Source organism: Epinephelus moara, chromosome 13 (genome assembly GCF_006386435.1).
Source record: "Epinephelus moara isolate mb chromosome 13, YSFRI_EMoa_1.0, whole genome shotgun sequence".
NCBI classification, from domain to species: Eukaryota; Metazoa; Chordata; class Actinopteri; order Perciformes; family Serranidae; genus Epinephelus; species Epinephelus moara.
The window spans coordinates 7,405,766-7,423,691 of record NC_065518.1 but is presented as its reverse complement, the minus strand read 5'-3'; the positions used below and the strand labels follow the sequence as shown (position 1 = coordinate 7,423,691).

Genomic DNA, 17,926 nt, shown 5'->3' with positions numbered 1-17,926 from the left:
ACAAAAACAATCTGGTCACAGCCAGTCAGCTGACACTGTAGACATTATGGGGGTGGTTAGAATATAATTCATGTGCCATGCCGTGACATTTTTGCTGCGGATATGATAAGTAAATGTGTTGTTTTTGCAATATGTGCTTCTCAGACGTCACGTTTTGCAGCTTTACTCATCATTTATGATTGTAAATTGTTTATCTTTTGGGCTTTGGGCTTTCGTTTGGCCAAAACAAGCAATCTCAAGACAACACTTTGGGCATATTTCACTATTTTCTGACATTTTATTTACCAAACAGTTGCACAAATTATCAGAAAAAAATACCCCACATTAATTGACAAAGATAAATGTTAGTTGCAGCCATGCTACAGTATATTTTCACACCATACAATAGAAATACTGTCTCCATTCCCTTCTGTTTAGTTGTCATGGATTCATCCACTAGTCATTAGTTTGTTAATGTGCATTAATCTTTTATTGGAGCCAACGGGGAGCGTATGGAAGATCGTCAGAGCTATAGAATGACTGAAGGCTTTAAGATGCTAAAGAGGGGGTCCTGGCCTCCCTGTCAGCCCTCTGACCCTCTTCTCCTTTACTCCCTCCTCTAATGTTTTGAAGTCCCGGTCACCATGACGACAAAAGGGAGACCAGGATCGCATGATCATGACGGGGGCTTTAAAACCAGTTTGAGAGCCCTCTGCTTTTCCTTAGTAGAGTCCCCTCCTGCATAGTTTCAGTCATCTCGAGTCCAGAGGGATTAGAGCTTATTCACTTATCTGGAGAGAGTCAGAGGGCGACAAACCCACTCCCCCTGACTAGAAATACTGATTTGAGAACAGTAACAGCAACATATCTTGGTTAGTTCTTACTAAAAAGAAAACCATGAGCGTAAACCAACGGTGTGGTAAAGTTTTATGTTGGAGGGTTAAGAGCACAACGTCACAGCCCATTTCAGACATGCGCCACTGTATGTTAATCTGTTGGCAATTTAACATGTTCATCTCATGTTTGAGGAAGCACCCTGGTCACTTAAATGTACAATATGTAATTTTCTGCCACTGTGGTTCTCTCAGTCAAAACAATAGCAGAACATGGAGCAATGTCGTTATTGCAGGCAGTTTCTCCTGGTTATGTTCCCATAGTGTTCATCATTCAGGAGTCTTTCACGGGGAGCCTAATTATCTGCAGATAATTCCTCTCCTGAACATATGGACCAGGTGATTAAAGCTGGTAAAAACACTAAATAAAGCAGTTTGATGTTACAAATCCACGGTTCTCCACCTGCTAATGTATGCTCACCTTTATTCTTTATATGATATGATGCTGATACATATGATGCTGATATGGTCTGCGACAGCCACCAAATGACACAGATGATATCCTTGATTAAAATTACAGATTCTCTGGGTTTGAACATAGTTTGGGATAACATAATTGCACAGCTCAACAAAATATATAACATCTTGTTGGTCTTGTTGTTTTTAGACATTTTAATGCAGAAAAGTTGCGAATTATTATCTTTAACATGACAGTTCCGATGAACCAAATACGATCAGAATAACATGCAGCAGCACAAAGTTAAACACACACATGTTAAGACTGAATACACATTTTATTATGCTTTCGAAGGTCATTGTAATAAGAGTTTTATCTTAGTCTTCATCTCGTTTGCACAAAGAAAGTAAAACCAGTAATTTATGAAATGCTGAAAAACAGCCAGTCTTAAATTGAGATTTTTCTCATCAGATCTGTCTGTAAAAACTATTTTTCCCGGGCAAATACGATTAAAAAAAATCCTTGTACAACCAAAGTAATAATCTGACAATATGTCTAATTTCCATTCATGCCAGCTGCATGGATGAAGGAATAAATGTCCAGCAGAGCCCTTCACATACAGTGTGTGAAAAAAAGAGGATGATGCAAAACAGGCATGAGTGATGCAGCCTCTCCTTCTCTCCATACTCTGTGTCTGGTAGGGATTATTTTTGTTCTTCCTACTCAACACCACATGAGCTCACTGACATTAAACCAGCAAGGAGGACACTTATGACTGAAACATTTTGAGTAAACTGGCTCCTTCTGACAGCTGCAGTTTGTAACAAACTCCTGCCGTTAGCTTAGTGCTGTAGTTAGTCTCATTTCCTCCTATTCTGAAAGGATTATTTGTAATAAATACTGTCACGGACTAATTAGCTTTTCTCAGTGCATAGAAAAATCACATAAGATTAATCCTGCTGGCTCTGCTCATTAGCACCGTTAATTCTGCCTCCCAAACACCACATGCTGCGCCTGCTGCCAGTTACTTGCATTCTCCTCCATACAGACACTGAGGTAGTAAATGAAGTGTGCAGCATGAGTCTATGATGACACACGTGTTAAATTCTGTCCCACGAGACAATGAGTAAATGGATTTTAGATAATAATTTGCTGCTGTGCAGTTGTTTGTTTGAATGCAGTAGTACAGGTATCAGTCCCTCCACGATTTTGATGGCTATTTTTTTGGGATTGTTGAGGCCTAAAATGCCGGATTTTACAGCAGCTTTTCTAAAAATTTGCAATTTTAGGCGTTTTCTTTTGCAATGAAATGTGGAGGATATGAAAAATACAAGAATAGTTGCGATATTTTATTAATGTATTTATAAATTTTTGTATAATTAATTAAAAATCAAAGGCGAGTTGTTCCAGTGGCAATTAAACTGCAGTGTTCCGAGAGTGTGATTTATACTACACTAACATTACCACTAACAATGCATATTTAATCTGTCTTGCCTAGATTCTTTCAGCACTTTCAACAGATCTGGGGTCTCATTTGTAAACATTGTGTATGCACAAAATGAGGCCTGAAAGAGGCGTACGTCACGTCACATGCAAAAGTTGTGATGTATAAAAACAGACTTGATGGGAGAAACTTTGACCCACGCTTACGGACATTTTGGAGATGGTAAATTGGCAGTGCAGATGGTGAGGTGGAAGCCTGACTGTAGAAACTGTTAAACATTTTTTGATGCACGCCATTTTTGGCTTTATCCATGTGTACATTTTCAGTATGGATCCTACGCATTGTCTTATAAATGAGACCCCTGGATGCAACAGCCTCTGTCGTGGCGTTTGTCTTGTCTGTTGTCCACGCGTTTCAGCCACTCTCCTGGTGTGTTCCATCACAACATTGCACATGGTGCAAGTAGGACTTGCCATGCCCGCCTCATTAACTTCAGTAGAAGTGGCACCAAAGTCTACACCAACGCAAAATGTGACATCATGACCCTTCCCTCTGTTTTGGTGTCCTTGCCAGCAACAAGATAATTAGTTTGGCGACATCATTGCACACCACGGTGGTTGGTAAATTGTGCTGAAAAGTTGCAATGATTGGACAAGGTTGCACTGAATCTGGAGAGGCTGAGTAACCCATCATGGTTGTGCTGAACACTTTTTTTGTTAAACTTGTACCACGCCTATGACAGAGGAAGAATCCCATTTTAAAAGCACCACAATCAATAACAGATGCTGCACACATGATACTAGAACATGAAATTTCTTTGTCGTTTCACAGTGTTTACATATCATAACAACATGTTGCTGCAACAGATTTGTCTCAGTCAGTTATTATGAGTTTAAGAAGGGATCAGCCTGACAATAAATGAGCTAATTAACGTGTGGTAATCACAGTTAAATCACTGCGGTAGCCTTGTAGGCTCTTAGCAAAATTGGCAGGTTGGAAAATGACTTGGCATGGTCCTGTCCTGGCAGGTGGAGTCTGGAAGTGTGTCTGGCCAGCATGCCTGCTGTCCGTCACCTTATTAGCGAACACGGACAGTCTTCCCCTCAGGTGAAGAGGTGTGCAGAGTAGGTGGAACAAGAGGAGAAAGTCCTGTTTTTTTCTCTACATAGCAGGGATTTTCTAACAAACTAAATTTGTGAGTGACGTAGTGTGAACTGCAGTCTTGCCATACTTTAAATCCTTCTGTCATATCTTGTGCGACTTGCTAGACGAGCCTGAAACTCAAGAACAGGACGCACCCGTCAGTCGGATATCCTCATGTTCTGTGAGTCAATGTGATGTTTTTAGAGCACAACTGGCTCTGTTGTTTGGTGTTGTCTGAGTGCACCATGACCTCATCATCATGCGTCCTGTTGGCCATTGTTCTCCACACAACACTCAACTCTTCACCATACACGGGACTCACTGTTGTCATCACAGTCGGTATGCGCCTGTTAATAGTGTCAATATTTACCAGCATTCCTGTGAGAGCGAGGGAGTGAAACAGTAAGTGCCTCCTACGTCGTTATATTTCTCACAACTCTATATTTTTTTGTGTACTGTAGGATTTACTCAGCAACTTTAAACACCCACTGCTACAGTATCACAGCAAGTTCAACCTGTCTCCTTGTCTCTGTGTTTCTATTATCCACAGTTATGAACTTTTAGTTATTCCTCGGGCTGATCAGATGTGTGGAGACAGTAGCCTTTGTTGCTGTCAGGGGAAATGCCAGCATGTTAGGAGCCATTTTACATCTCAAATGAAAAGAGACCCTTTTCTCCTGCTGCCTCACGCCTAGAGCCCTGTTTGTGCTGCTTGAATGGGCTTCATGAATGGCCTGTCCTGGTTCTCTGTGTGTGGGCCACCATGGTCTTGTGGGACATTTGTTTGCTTCAGTCTACTGTATATCATCTCTGCTTTGCTTCTGTTGTAGTTGATAGTAGAAAAAATCCTTGAAAGCACCCTGGTGTGGTGATTGAACAGATAGAATCTGACCTTATCAGAAAGACAGAGAAAAGCATGCAATTTCAACCAGTATTTAGTGTCTGAGATGGGATTATTAAAAATCAGAGGACGAGGTCTTTGTTTCAGCTCTGTAAAAAAAAACAAAAAAAAAAAACACAACAGTTTGGACAGAAAAATGTTCAAATACTTAGTCATTTTAATGGTCTTGCAATTTGCTTATGAAGACTTGAACATGTCCTTAACAACCTGAGACTTGTCTTATATCTATTTAATATTACATTAGACTCATCACTGAATGTCTCTAATGATTTGAGACTTCACGTAGACTTTGCTCAAATGACGTGAGACCTTCCTTGAGACTTTTTCATGAAGGACAACTTTGGTATTTGTGAATGTGGACTCTATTTTCTCATGTTTTTTTTAATATTTATTCTATTTATTTAACCCATATTTTACCTGGCACTCCTCTCACTAACATTTCCGCCACTGTCTTACTGCAACAAGTCAACTCTCGCGAGATTTCAGAACGAGTCTTCCCCATTAGCAAAACTTGGTTATACACAATAAGAAACAGACCAGGCACTATGATAACAGCAAAGCTTTCAATTTTCTGGTCCATCTGCGTCCCAACCCTCACCTATGGTCATGAGCTCTGGGTAGTGACCGAAAGAATGAGATCACGTATACAAGCGGCCGAAATGAGTTTCCTCTGTGGGGTGTCTGGGCTCAGCCTTAGAGATAGGGTGAGGAACTCGGACATCCGGAGGGAGCTCGGAGTAGAGCTGCTGCTCCTTCTCATTGAAAGGGGTCAGTTGAGGTGGTTTCGGGCATCTGATCAGGATCCTCCTGGGCGCCTCCTGTTAGAGGTGTTCCAGGCACATCCCACTGGTAGGAGGCCCCGAGGCAGACCCAGAACACGCTGGAGGGATTACATATCTCATCTGGCCTGGGAACGCCTTTGGGTCCCCCAGGAGGAGCTGGGGAGAGACTTGAGACTTATTATTGCATGACTTCTGACTTGACCAACAACTTGTTCTGAAGAATTAGAGACCTGCTGTTACAAGACCTATTTGGACTTGTCTTGGAGGACTTCAGACTAAACTTTAGACTTGTAATTGCGAGTCTCAGGTCCTGAAGGACAAGTCAAAGTCAAGTCTTCAGCCTTGTACTGACAAAACTTGACTTGGACTTGTTTCAAATGACTTGAGACTTGCTCTCAAGGACATGAAAAAAGCTCTGGTAAAAAATAACTGTCGTTGAGAATAATTGTATTATCATGAATTAAAGCCTCATCTTTGTAATGTTCTCTCTCCCAGAGCGAGTGACCCCTCTGAGCTGCCACCATGGCCCTGGTTCAGGCTCTGCCCATATCTGCTGAGCCCCACAACCCCGGCCTCAGTGGAGGACCCCGCAGGAGACACCCCTCTGGCTCTTCACCCCCCCTCAACGCACCACCCTCCACTCTGGATCCTATGGGGTCTGTGAGCAGCCTCATCGCCAGCCGCCCGGGTCCTTACCAGGACCACCGACCTGTCGGTGAGCTGGGAGCCAGGGTCCGACGGCCCACACCAGGCGCCGCCTGCCTGGGCTCTGATTCACCCCTGGATTCCTTATTACTGCAGAACATCCCGCCGCTGAAGAAACAGAGCTCCACGACATCCAGCAGGGGGCTGGAGAAGGAGAGCGGGAATGGGAACTATACCTATCTGAATGAGGACTACGTAGGTGACTGGAATGAAAACCATGTAACACGTGCGAGCCCAGGAAGTGACGCTGATGAGACTAAAGGATCAGGGTTGAATGGTAACATGGGCGGACCTCCTCCAAAACTGATTCCTGTGTCAGGAAAACTTGAGAAGGTCAGTCTTTGAATAAATGAAAAGTTTACATTTTATGTCAAAATCAGATAGTTTGTGGTGATGATAAAGTGTATTGAATATGTTTCTCTTATTTACCTTCCCTCATTGATATAAATGGTGTGGACAAAATAAGAGAAACACCCATCTCACCTCTCTTTTCAACAAAAACGGAAAATTAAAACCTGATGAAGGTGCCAGTTATGGCAGGACTGTTGTATTAGACTGCATTAGTTTTAGCCTGCTGTGTCGACTAAACTGTTGACTGAGTGTATATCCAGATATGTTTTCTCAGCAGATGGAGTTTGTCTTGACTTTAACTTCTAAATAGTGAAAATCATGAGTTGAGTTAGTGATCATTTTAGTTAGCATTACCAGTGTGATCCAGAAATTAGTTTGAAGTGATATTAACTTTCTGGTACTTTATTTCAGATGTTCTTGTTCTTGCCTCAACACTCCCATTTTGTATTCCTTCTCTAGAACATGGAGAAAACAGTGCTGCGACCCACTGCCTTCAAACCCGTCATTCCCAAGAGCCGGACCTCCATGCAATACCTCTCCCCTCGCCATTGTGCCAACGTATCCGAAAGCCAAAACAATCTGAACCTGCTGAGCCCCACACACATAGAGGCATCACCTTCGTGCTCTGAGAAAAGCAGCGCGCACAGCAGGGCCCGTAACAGCGGAGGCGGCAGCAGCCACTCCTGCCAACTGACCGACTCTGGACGCAACTCCCTCTCCAGCCTCCCACCTTACAGCAGCGCCGGCTACAGCCTGGCATCAGGAGAGGCCTCTGCTGGCCACCTGGAGCCCATGAAAAGCGCCCCACCAGTCAGCGGACACGGACACTCCAACTCAGACAGCGGGCGCTCGTCCTCCAGTAAGAGTACAGGCTCTGGCTCGTTAAGTGGCCGGGGACAACCTCTGTCTGACAGCGGGTCCACCGGGCGCTCCCCTGGCCCGGTGGAGGGTTACGAGGGGGTGGTGAGGGACCTGGAGGATAAACTGAGGGAGAGAGAGCAGGAGCTGCAGCAACTCAGAGACAACCTGGATGAGAACGAAGCTGCAATTTGTCAGGTTGGTAGATGGTGTGGTTCAGACTTCACTTGACATCTTGATCAGTGTTTTAACAGAGAGACACACATGAAGCTGTGTTGGAGAATCAACACAGTAAATAACTACAAACTCCTCTTTCAAAGACAGAACCTCTGCGTTGTACTGACTTTGTTGTCCTGTGTTTTGTTGCAGGTTTATGAGGAGAAGCAGAAGCGCTTTGAGCTGGAGCTGGAGGAGCTGAGGCAGAGCTGTGCCACCAGGATGCAGGTCGCCTCACAGAAGTCCCAGCGTGCACAGCAGGTGCTTCAGTTGCAGGTCAGAACCTCTGACTAAAAGCTTGACCAAGTTCTACTACACAGAAATGGTGCTGTCATTGTTCTACAAACACAGTAAAACATGACCAAACAAAACATCAGTGCTTGCTGGAGCCATGAAAGTAATATTTGTAAGTTAATGTGAATCATAAAAATCAAATCGTATCAAATTGAGTTTTGGTCATTGTGGTCTCATTTCAGAACTATTTTTTAAGACCTGGAGTCGCTTTTATAAACATTGCGTACGCAAAAAACAAGCCCTGAAAGAGGCGTACACCACTTCTCACGCCAATGTTGTGATATATATGGGAGAAACTTTGACCCATGCTAACGAACACTTTGGAGACGGGAAACTGGCGACGCAGATGGTGAGGTGGAAGCCTGATTATAGAAACTGTCGAATAATTCTTGGCACTCGCACCATTTTTGGTACGGTTCCTACTCATTGTTTTATAAATGAGACCCCTGCTCCTTGTAGGAACTGCTGAGTCTCCTTATAGTGATCCTGGCTGTGTTTATGGATGCAGGTTTTTCAGCTCCAGCAGGAGAAGAAGAAGCTGCAGGAGGACTTTGCTCAGCTTTTGAAGGAGCGGGAGCAGCTAGAGGAGCGCTGCACCTCCTATGAGCACGAGAAGATCCAGCTGGGGCCTCGACTGGAGGAGAGCAAGTGGGAGGTGAGCGGCACAACTGGAGTTTCTTAAACTTAAATTTTATTCAGCAAGTGCAGTAATGTTGCAATCCATTGTACTTGGATGTATGAAGCGTCTGAGGCTCAAAATGTGACATACAAATATCAGTTTGCTGTGGGAGTCCATGTTTTACTAAGCAAGTGAACTGGTACCCATTTAGAGCGGAGGTCGGGAAAGCTGAGTCGGAATTATCGACTTCCAACTTGCTATGAATTGCAGGGTTATGACCACAATGAAAAAGAAAAGCTTTGGGCTGTAAAGTTTATCACAGTGCCATCACATCCCTTATTGATTTAACAGTTTCCCATCCCGCCTTAAACTCACTCTTATTACTCTAAGCACTGTTATAAGCACATATTAAACCAGGACTTCTACTGTAAAGCATCAATCTGACCATGGCAGATCTCCACAACACATATATGGTTATGTTTATTTCCCTAATAAAAAGATCACTCATTCGTTCATTTGATACAAGAGGTTAAAATGGTCTTGTGGATGGTGATCTTTTGGAGCGTCATCACCGTCATAACTGCAACAAAATTAGGGGTTTGTTTGTCCATGTGAGAGCAGGGAGACAAACCTTTAATAAGATGCAAATAATCAGTTGTCATCAGTCATGCAGACGAACAGTACAGGCTGCCTCTGCGACTTTAAGAGCTCCAGACACAGATCAATAGTAAAATTGATCCTCTCTGCTGTTTGAGATAATTAATTGTGCCACAAGGAATAATTCCTGGAAGTCTAAAGATCTGAGACTCTCAGTGTATTTAATCCCCGAGACTGATTAATTGATCATTGTCTTTTTCATAAAAGGGAGGATACATGAAGCCTCTTTGATAACTCAGCTGTTGTTACTGACTTCTGATGACAAGAAAGACATGAGTCACTGTGCTGTTCAAAGAAGGTTTTGTAGACCAGGAGTGTAACAGTCATCAACGTAGAGACTCAATGACGTATTGAAATTCAGCAGAGTGTGAGAAGGTACTTTTACTTTAACCAGACAAAGATCCAACATCAGTAGATGTGTTTGTTGCTCAATACGTTGTGAGTTAAGTTTTGGTTTACTTAAACCTTCTGAAGAGATTTTCAATTAGACCGCCACTAGATTTTTATGTTTTTAGATCTGAAACTATCAGTTTGATTCAATCAGTCCTTTGGCATTAAATTAATCAACAAATATTGGTAACTATCAGACTTGTTGCTGATTAATTATTATGTCTATTAACTGAATAATCAGCTAATAAAGTCACACATTTTTAGCAAAAATGCCTATTTTTTTCTGTTTTTATTTGCCTGCTATGATAGTAAGTTAAATATCTTTGGATTTTTAAATGCTAGGCACACAAAACGAGACATATGCTCTTGAATACTGACGATTTTCACCATTTTCTGACATTTTACAAACCAAACAATTCATAAAAATAATTTGCAAATGAAAGAAAAAGAAATGTACTTGTCTTTATTTGTGAGCCTGTAAGCCAAAGAGCATCTTTGCTTCACTCAGCCACTTGTACATCCTGAACTGTTTCTCTTCTCCCTCAGGTCTGTCAGAAGTCGGGGGAAATCTCGTTGCTGAAGCAGCAGCTGAAGGAGGTGCAGGGAGAGTTAGCCCAACGTGTGGGAGAGATCGTCTCACTGCGAGGTCAACTCAGAGAGACTCGTGGCGAGCTCACAAACACCCAGGTCCTGCTCCAGGAGGCCCACGGCACAACCCGCACACGAACCCTGGAGCTGGAGGTGTGTGAAAACGAGCTTCAGCGTCGCAAAAGCGAAGCGGAGCTGCTCAGAGAAAAGGTAGGTCGCCTCGAGGGAGAGTTGGTTCATCTCAGAGATGCTTTGGCCAATCAGGGCCCAGGAAACAGACAGTGTCAGGTGTTCCAGGAAGCAGAGGAGCACCTGCTGGCCTATGAGAGTGATGAGGCGAAGGCCCAGCGGCAGAGCAGCAGCGAGGGGCTGCAGAACATGAAGGTGCAGATGGACAGAATGAGGGCTGAGCTGGTCTTCGAGCGTCAGCGAGGCGAGGAGCAAACGGGAGGCTTCGAGGAGGAGCGCAGGATATGGCAGGAGGAAAAGGACAAAGTTATCCGCTACCAGAAGCAGCTGCAGCAGAACTATGTGCAGATGTATCGCAGGAACCGAGAGCTGGAGCAGCTCCTGCAGGAGCTCAGTCAGGAACTGGAGAGCAGAGAGGAGGACGAGGGCAGCGGCAACGAGATCAACTTTGATGAGATCGCCGCTACGGAAATCTGACCCTTGTGTGTCTCCATCTTTTGATTTGCACTACTGTCAGCTAAATATTTTTTTGTCACCTACATCACAGTAAAAAAATCTGCAGTTTCAAATGAGACACTCTTTAGTTCTGCCTCATTGGTCTATTCTCCAAGGAGTCCCACTTGAAAGTCAGTGACCTCTATTAGTCATTAGTAGGCCACCTCAGTCTCCTGCCCTTCTGTTAAAGGGAAAGTTTGGATTTTTTGAAGTGGGGTTGTATGAGGTACTTCTCCATAGTTAGTGTATTACCTACTGTAGATGGTGGGTCAACGCACCCCCCAGTTTGGAGAAGCAGGCAGGTGTACCGCCATGGGAGCTTAACAGTGTACTGCTGTGGACGGGGGTAACAGCAAAACATATTTTAGCCATCTAAAAAAATCAGAATCAGTTTAAGTGGGCACTATATTTTGAATATTTTAATTGCTTTACCTTGCCATCAGACAGAGACTCTCTTCAGAGCCAGACTCAATTGACAGAAACAGTCATTTTACCTCACAGAACACAGGAGTTTGTGGCCTCGGCTGCCTCGATCCGTTAGTTTGTTTGTGTTACTGTGTGACTTTGGTGAATCTGAACTATTTGTGTGCCCCCGTCCACAGCAGTACATCGTTTATCTTTGGTGTCAGTACTGTAGCCTGCTTCTCCAAACTTGGACATGCCAACCAGCATCCACTGTATGTAATGCACTGACTATGATTCAGTACCTCATACAACCCCACTTCAAAAAACCTGTACTATCCCTTTAATGTCTGTGTGACTAACCAGACAGTTTTAGGCATCAGTGGGAGACTCGGTTGTGTGTGAGTAACTGCTCCCAACCTTTCACTCCTCCTCTTGTGTGAGTTATGAATCGACCCTCCATGCTGGGTTTAACACTACACTCCCACTCTGTGTTAGCTGTCAGCTCTCATTAGTACCGTTAATTTAGCCGGAGCCCACGCTCGGTGTCAGCTGACGGTGAACGTGGGACACCACATAATCGGCATGTCATGATAAGAGTAAGTGAATCAGAGTGAGGTGTTGATGGAGGTGACTGCACTCTAATCATGACAAGCAAAATATGTCGACTTCCTGTTAACTGGGGTACAGACATACATGTGTAGGAACAAAAAACTAATTTTCAGTCATGTATGGCACAAATTTGTTGTTTTTATAATATTAGGTCCAGTTTGAAAGAACAAAGTTAAGTCTCCTTTGATCGTACTCTCATATCCTGGACACTTTACCCTCAACGGTGGAAATAATATCATGAACATCTGTACAGTCTAGTGTAATTAAACAATATAACATCTGGATTGAATACGACCTTAACACCTTTCATCCAGTGCACACTTCAGCTTTTCCTGTAGTGTAGGAGTGGGCGATGTGGATACAATCCTAAATATTCAGGAAAAGTTATTTTAACAACAGACATTTTGACATGTCATAGCAGGGAAAGCACAGGTGTAATTAATATTAATAACGACTGCATTCCCATTACAAGAAATATAAAGAGATTCAGCTCAAGTGTCGAACTGGCTCACTGTCGTGGCTCGGATCGACACTTAATGTTTGTGTCACAGGGTCCAGATTTCTCCCTAGCCGTTAGTTCAAGGTGCACAAAGTTGAATAAACTGAGAGTCATACTTGGGTTTGCCCAGTTTGCTGTCTCTGTCAAGTGTCAGTTAGTCACTCACCTTACAGCAGGAAATAGCACCTCATAATAAAAGCTCTGTGCTTGAAATTCACTGTACTTCAAAATAAAGTGTGTTCCTTACAAACTTAACACACTCTGGAGTCACTTGCGGTCCATTTAGAATGGACCTGCAACCCACTTTTGGACCACGATCCACCAGTTGGGAACCTCTGCTATAGAGTAAGCTATAGAGTGGCTGTTGTATAGGGAGTAGAGAATGAGAGAGTGATTATGGACCGAACCCTGAACCTAAATCAGAAAGCACAAAGGGAACCTGTTGGCCAGCTTGGTCCCTTCTGTAGTTGGGTTTTCATCCAAATGTAGCTCAAATTTTAACCACATTTTAAGAAAATCTCCCCCAAAAAGCAAATTAATGTGCTTTTATTTGAGTTTAGGGAATTGGTTCATGGAGATCAGCAGTAGGTGGCGCTAATTCTCCAGTCAGGGCCACTGCAGAAGAGGGTTCAACAAGATGACGTAATTAAAAGAGCACCAGTCAAACCCCTCAAGTTAAGGGAAACAAATGTATGTATAAAAAGAGAGAGCACCCTGGGCTAAGTTTTAAACAACTATGTGCTCTTGGAAGAGTTCTGATAACAGCCCTGTATACATACATAAGCATGTTAAAAGCCTCCAGCCACGATGACGAGAGCTTGCAGTAACTTATGTATGTCATCATTTATTTGCTGAATGTGTTTCCATTGCACTTAGCGGCATTTACCTTTTATCGACACACCAACTTTTCCATCTATGCCAACTAAGCATAAAAACTATTTCTCCATCATTTTGAGATTATTATTTTTTTTAATTTTTGGTTTTTTTAATATGCAGAACTGAAAATGTGCATAAAAAAAGGTGGCTGGAGACACACCTTGTTTGGAGTTTGCATACTCTTTCCATGTTAGCGTGTGTTTTCTTCAGGTTGCTCCCACAGTCCAAAGACATGCAGGTTAAGTTGTTGTGACTGGTGGTGACTCTAAATTGCCCGTAGCTGTGAATAACAGGCTGCCTGTCTCTATGTCTGGCAACTAGTCCCAGGTTTTCCACAGTGTCATCTGGGAGTTGAGAGTCCTCGGGAGATAAGAATCAGTTGTATTATAGTTATATAATAAGAATAATTCCTTGCATTTCAATAGGGTCCTCCTGCTGCGTGGTGCTCAGGCTCCAATGAAAGGGATAGTGACCATGGTAAAATGACTAAATTTGTTATGGTTGGCAAATTTATACTGACTCATGGTACACAGTATATCCTCATATCGCCCACTCCTACTGTTTTAAAGTCAGTCATCAGTAAAATTCTTTACATAAGGCCAAAAGAACAACATGATTTATTAGTTTGCTAATACTTGAATTCAGCGTCTTTTTCTCGTAAAATATAAAATTAAGAAAATTACTGTATTTCCTCACTGGAGAAAATACTTCTTTCTACAAGATGGTAAAACATTGATTAGTGTGTGTGGGTGATTTTTACATCACTGAAGGGAAATCATGCACTGAATTCTGGGTGTTTTGGTGTAAATTCAAACTACCATGACTGTTTTTCCACCAACCTTTACAGTGTACAATCTGCTCCATGTGTAATTACTTCCCTTTTTTGTTCATCTGTTACTGCTGATTGACTCATCGTCCTCTGTAAATAACCCTGACAAATCATTCAGATTTCTTCCAGAGATGTCTGTCCGTCTCAAAAATAAAAAACATAGCCACTGTGAATAGACCAAAGCAATGTCGCACATTATATTTTGCTCCTGCAGATACGACGCCTGTTAAATAATGTTCGTGTGGATGTTTGTTCCGGTTCCTCAGTATAATTTTATAATCCACGATATTTGTATGAAGACATTAAATGTATATTTTCATGCTGTACATTTCTTGAACAAACATATTATGTTTTTAATTAAAAAAAAGACAATTTAATAGCCGTGTGTGGAACATTCAGATTTGTTCAACATCATACAACTTAAAAATCTTACAGCAGATTGTTTTTTCACTTAAATTACATACATTCCAATGCAATGTCTTTGTAAAGCGAGTTTTTACTGAAATATGAGTTTATTTGAGTTGAAATTCCCGTATGTGCAATGACCATTTAGTCTGGGTTGCATTCCCTCGTGCAACAATCTGGATTATTTGCTCTTCAGTTCTCATTGTGTTTATATTTAGGTGATGTTTTACGGTTTGTGGTTTCATGAGGGGTTCAAAGTATTCCTCATTAGCTGCTGCACAGCAGAAATGTCTCTGAATGTCTCCTGTCTGCCCTCTGCAGGTCAGAATCTACATTTCAGCTTAACCGCATTATATTTTCAGTCAACAGGGCTGCTAAAGGCACTCAGGTTACATTCTGCACATTCAAAAATTCAGACACATGGAAATCTGTGCTGCTTTTCTCTAAAGGATTGTCATTGTTATGGAGGACAGAAGCTGCCAAAATAAAAAATAAATGACTCAATAAATAAATGAATATGCCATTGCATGTATCAAAAATAATATTAAAAATAAATGTAGGCATTAATTAAAAGATTTTATATTCTGTTTTAAAAGTGCAGTTCATATTTCTGGATAAAGAGAGTTGATTGTTGAGTCTTATTCCCAGATTGTCAACATCTGACACTCTTGGTGAGACTCAACAATCAACTATTCTTCTTCAGAACTACAGATTTAATCTTTAATTTTCTTCTTTATATACCTTTGTAATGATTCTCCGTTACTCTCGTATTTAATTTTCCTATTTATTTTTTTTGTATTTAAATATATGTAGTTTTATTTAGATTTATTTTTAAATGTTTTTATTCAATTCAGTTGTGATAAAGTGAAATGTTAAGGCATCAGGAGCACCATATTTTCATGATTTCAGATTCTCTGGACATTCAGAAACATAAACACAGACTTCTGCACTACTTTTTTTAAGAGGATTGTCATTCTATGGAGGACAGAAGCTGCCGAAATAAAAAATAAATGACTCAATAAATTAATTTAAGACTCAACAATCAACTATTTTTTTCCAGAACTGCAGACTTTATCTTTACGTACCTTTTTATTAATTTTCCTATGTATATCTTTACTATTTCATTTTTCTTTTTTTTTAAAATATTTAAATTTATTTAGTCTTTGATTTTTTATGTACTTTAGATTTATTTTTAAATGTTTATTTATTTATTATTTCTTTAAATTTACAGACAAATTTATTAATCAAGTAATTTTTAATTTATTTTAAATATTTTTTTTATTCTGGCACCTCCTGTCCTCTGTACAATGTGACATAAATAGTAAAAAGAAATGTTCTTGATGAGCGTTGGCTCCTGGGTTGTGATAAAGTGAAATATTAAGGCATCAGGAGCACCATATTTTCATGATTTTAGGTTCTCTGGACATTCAGAAATTCAGAAACATAAACATATACTTCTGCACTACTTTTTTAAGAGGATTGTCATTTCTATGGAGGACGGAAGCTGCCAAAATAAAAAATAAATAACTCAATAAATTAATTTATATGCCGTTAAATGTACCATTATCAAAAAAATGTGAAATAAATTGAATAAATTTCTGTTTTCAAGGTGCAGTGTTTAAGTCCGGAGAAAGTTGATTGTTGGGGAGACTCAACAATCAACTATTTTTTTCCAGAACTGCAGACTTAATATTTACTTACCTTTGTATTAATTCTCCTATGTATTTCTTTACTCTCCTATTTAATTTCCCCATTGAATTTTTTATATTTAAATGTATTTAGTTTTGCTTTGATTTTGTATTTACGTTAGATTTATTTAAAAACATTTTTTTTTTTTGTAAATTTAAAGACAGATTTATTTAAAGAGTATTTTTATTTTTATTTTTATTACTTTTTATTGTGGCAGCTTCCGTCCTCTACACAATGTGACAAAAAAAGTAAAAAGAAATGTTCACGAGGAGCATTGGCTCCTGGGTTGTGATAAAGTGAAATATTAAGGCATCAGGAGCACCATATTTTCATGATTTCAGGCTTTCTGGACTCTTTTACTGTAAATGTAATCTGCTGCTTCTGTGTTCACTTTGTCTTGAAATAATTCAGTGACAGTATTCCTCATTTGCTTCATCCTTGAACGCCGTCATCTGCTGCTTCAGGCCATTTCGGTTTTTCAGCTTAGTTGCTCAACAGTCACCAGAGTCCACGCAATTATTCCCAACTCTAACAAACTTTAAGACGAATGGCAAAATTACATACCTGACCTCAGATCAGTGTGTTTCAAGTCTCTGTTTCTGTGTTCAGTCCCAACAGCTGCTTATCACTGGGAATATTCCTAAAGTCATCATGAGAGTCTCAGTCTCCTTTCAAAATGTTTTTGGGGACTTTGACCACAAACACCATGGGGTCTTTGGCCTTATTGCTGAAGGCTTTTCGGATGATGTCGACAGCGTGCTGATGGGTCACGCCTTGCAAGGAGACTCCGTCCACAGACACCAACTCAAATCCAGCCTGAGGACGCGAGAGAGGAGTCAGACACAGTAAGAAATGGAACAAATACATTAAAGTACAAACACTTCTGTGTGTGTAAACAGGGTATCTGCACTTAATGTAGTATCCTCCAATGCCTTAGCACGTATTTAAGGTCTAAATTTTAATTTACAAAGGTTTTAAATGCTTACTGTTGCTTTACAGAGTCAGTAATGTTGGTTATAAAGTTGTTTTGTGTCTGTTTTCAGGCTGTCAGGAGGTGTTATACACCTGAAAACACCTGCAGCAAACACTGTAGCTACAGCTGGCTACAGCAGCCAGGACGCTCATCTGTTAATCTAAAAGACCTTGAACTTGAAGGAACTTGTGAGTGGTTAATCCATTTTCTGCTGCTCAATTTGGTCAAGAACCCTGTTAATTAAAATTATTTAATCATCAGAAATTATTATTTTATACTGCAAAAAATAGTAATACATTATACTGGGTTTCCAACATGCTTTCATACTTTGTGTGAAGTATTGAACTGCATTTTATGTGGTATAAAAAAATAGTATTTCATTTGTTGCACTCTGCAGAAACCCTGGTTATTAAAGGGAAATTTCTGTTTATTTCAACCTGTCTCCTATCGTCCAAAATTTGTTTCAAGTGACTAGTGACATAAAAATAATAGTTAGCATGTTAGCCGTTAGCCTAGATACAGCCGGGGCATATAGTAGCGTCAGACCTGTTAAAACGTAAGTGAACGGGCAACCTTCAAGTGCAAAGTTAGTCCACTAAACAAGCTTTTTTCCCACAAAGACCGCCTCATATCGTTAGGATAAATGTCAGAGAACATATAGAAAACGACATGTAAACGTGTTGTCTTACCTTACCGGTGTGCTGCCATGCTTGTTGTTTACCATTTAGCTCTGCTTTCCA

At 41.0% G+C, this 17,926-nt stretch overlaps 2 protein-coding genes across 4 annotated transcripts in view; one reads left to right on the top strand and one right to left on the bottom strand.

Moving 5' to 3' along the window:
* Window positions 1–15,659, top strand: part of LOC126399668 (leucine zipper putative tumor suppressor 2 homolog) — a 52,267-nt gene extending 36,608 nt beyond the window's left edge. For 2 of the 3 annotated variants that reach the window (XM_050059816.1, XM_050059818.1), the window contains exons 3-7: window positions 6,035–6,577; window positions 7,055–7,651; window positions 7,823–7,945; window positions 8,472–8,618; window positions 10,176–15,659. In XM_050059816.1, coding sequence (XP_049915773.1) covers window positions 6,062–6,577; window positions 7,055–7,651; window positions 7,823–7,945; window positions 8,472–8,618; window positions 10,176–10,883 — 2,091 coding nt within the window. In that variant the 5' untranslated portion in view covers window positions 6,035–6,061 and the 3' untranslated portion in view covers window positions 10,884–15,659. The remainder of the gene's footprint in view (window positions 1–6,034; window positions 6,578–7,054; window positions 7,652–7,822; window positions 7,946–8,471; window positions 8,619–10,175) is intronic. The other variant, XM_050059817.1, reaches the window with a different exon arrangement.
* Window positions 15,660–15,698: 39 nt separating this feature from the next.
* Window positions 15,699–17,926, bottom strand: part of LOC126399665 (PDZ domain-containing protein 7-like) — a 17,683-nt gene continuing 15,455 nt past the window's right edge. The window contains exon 18 of the mRNA XM_050059812.1: window positions 15,699–17,029. Within this exon, the coding sequence (XP_049915769.1) occupies window positions 16,874–17,029 (156 nt within the window). The 3' untranslated portion in view covers window positions 15,699–16,873. The remainder of the gene's footprint in view (window positions 17,030–17,926) is intronic.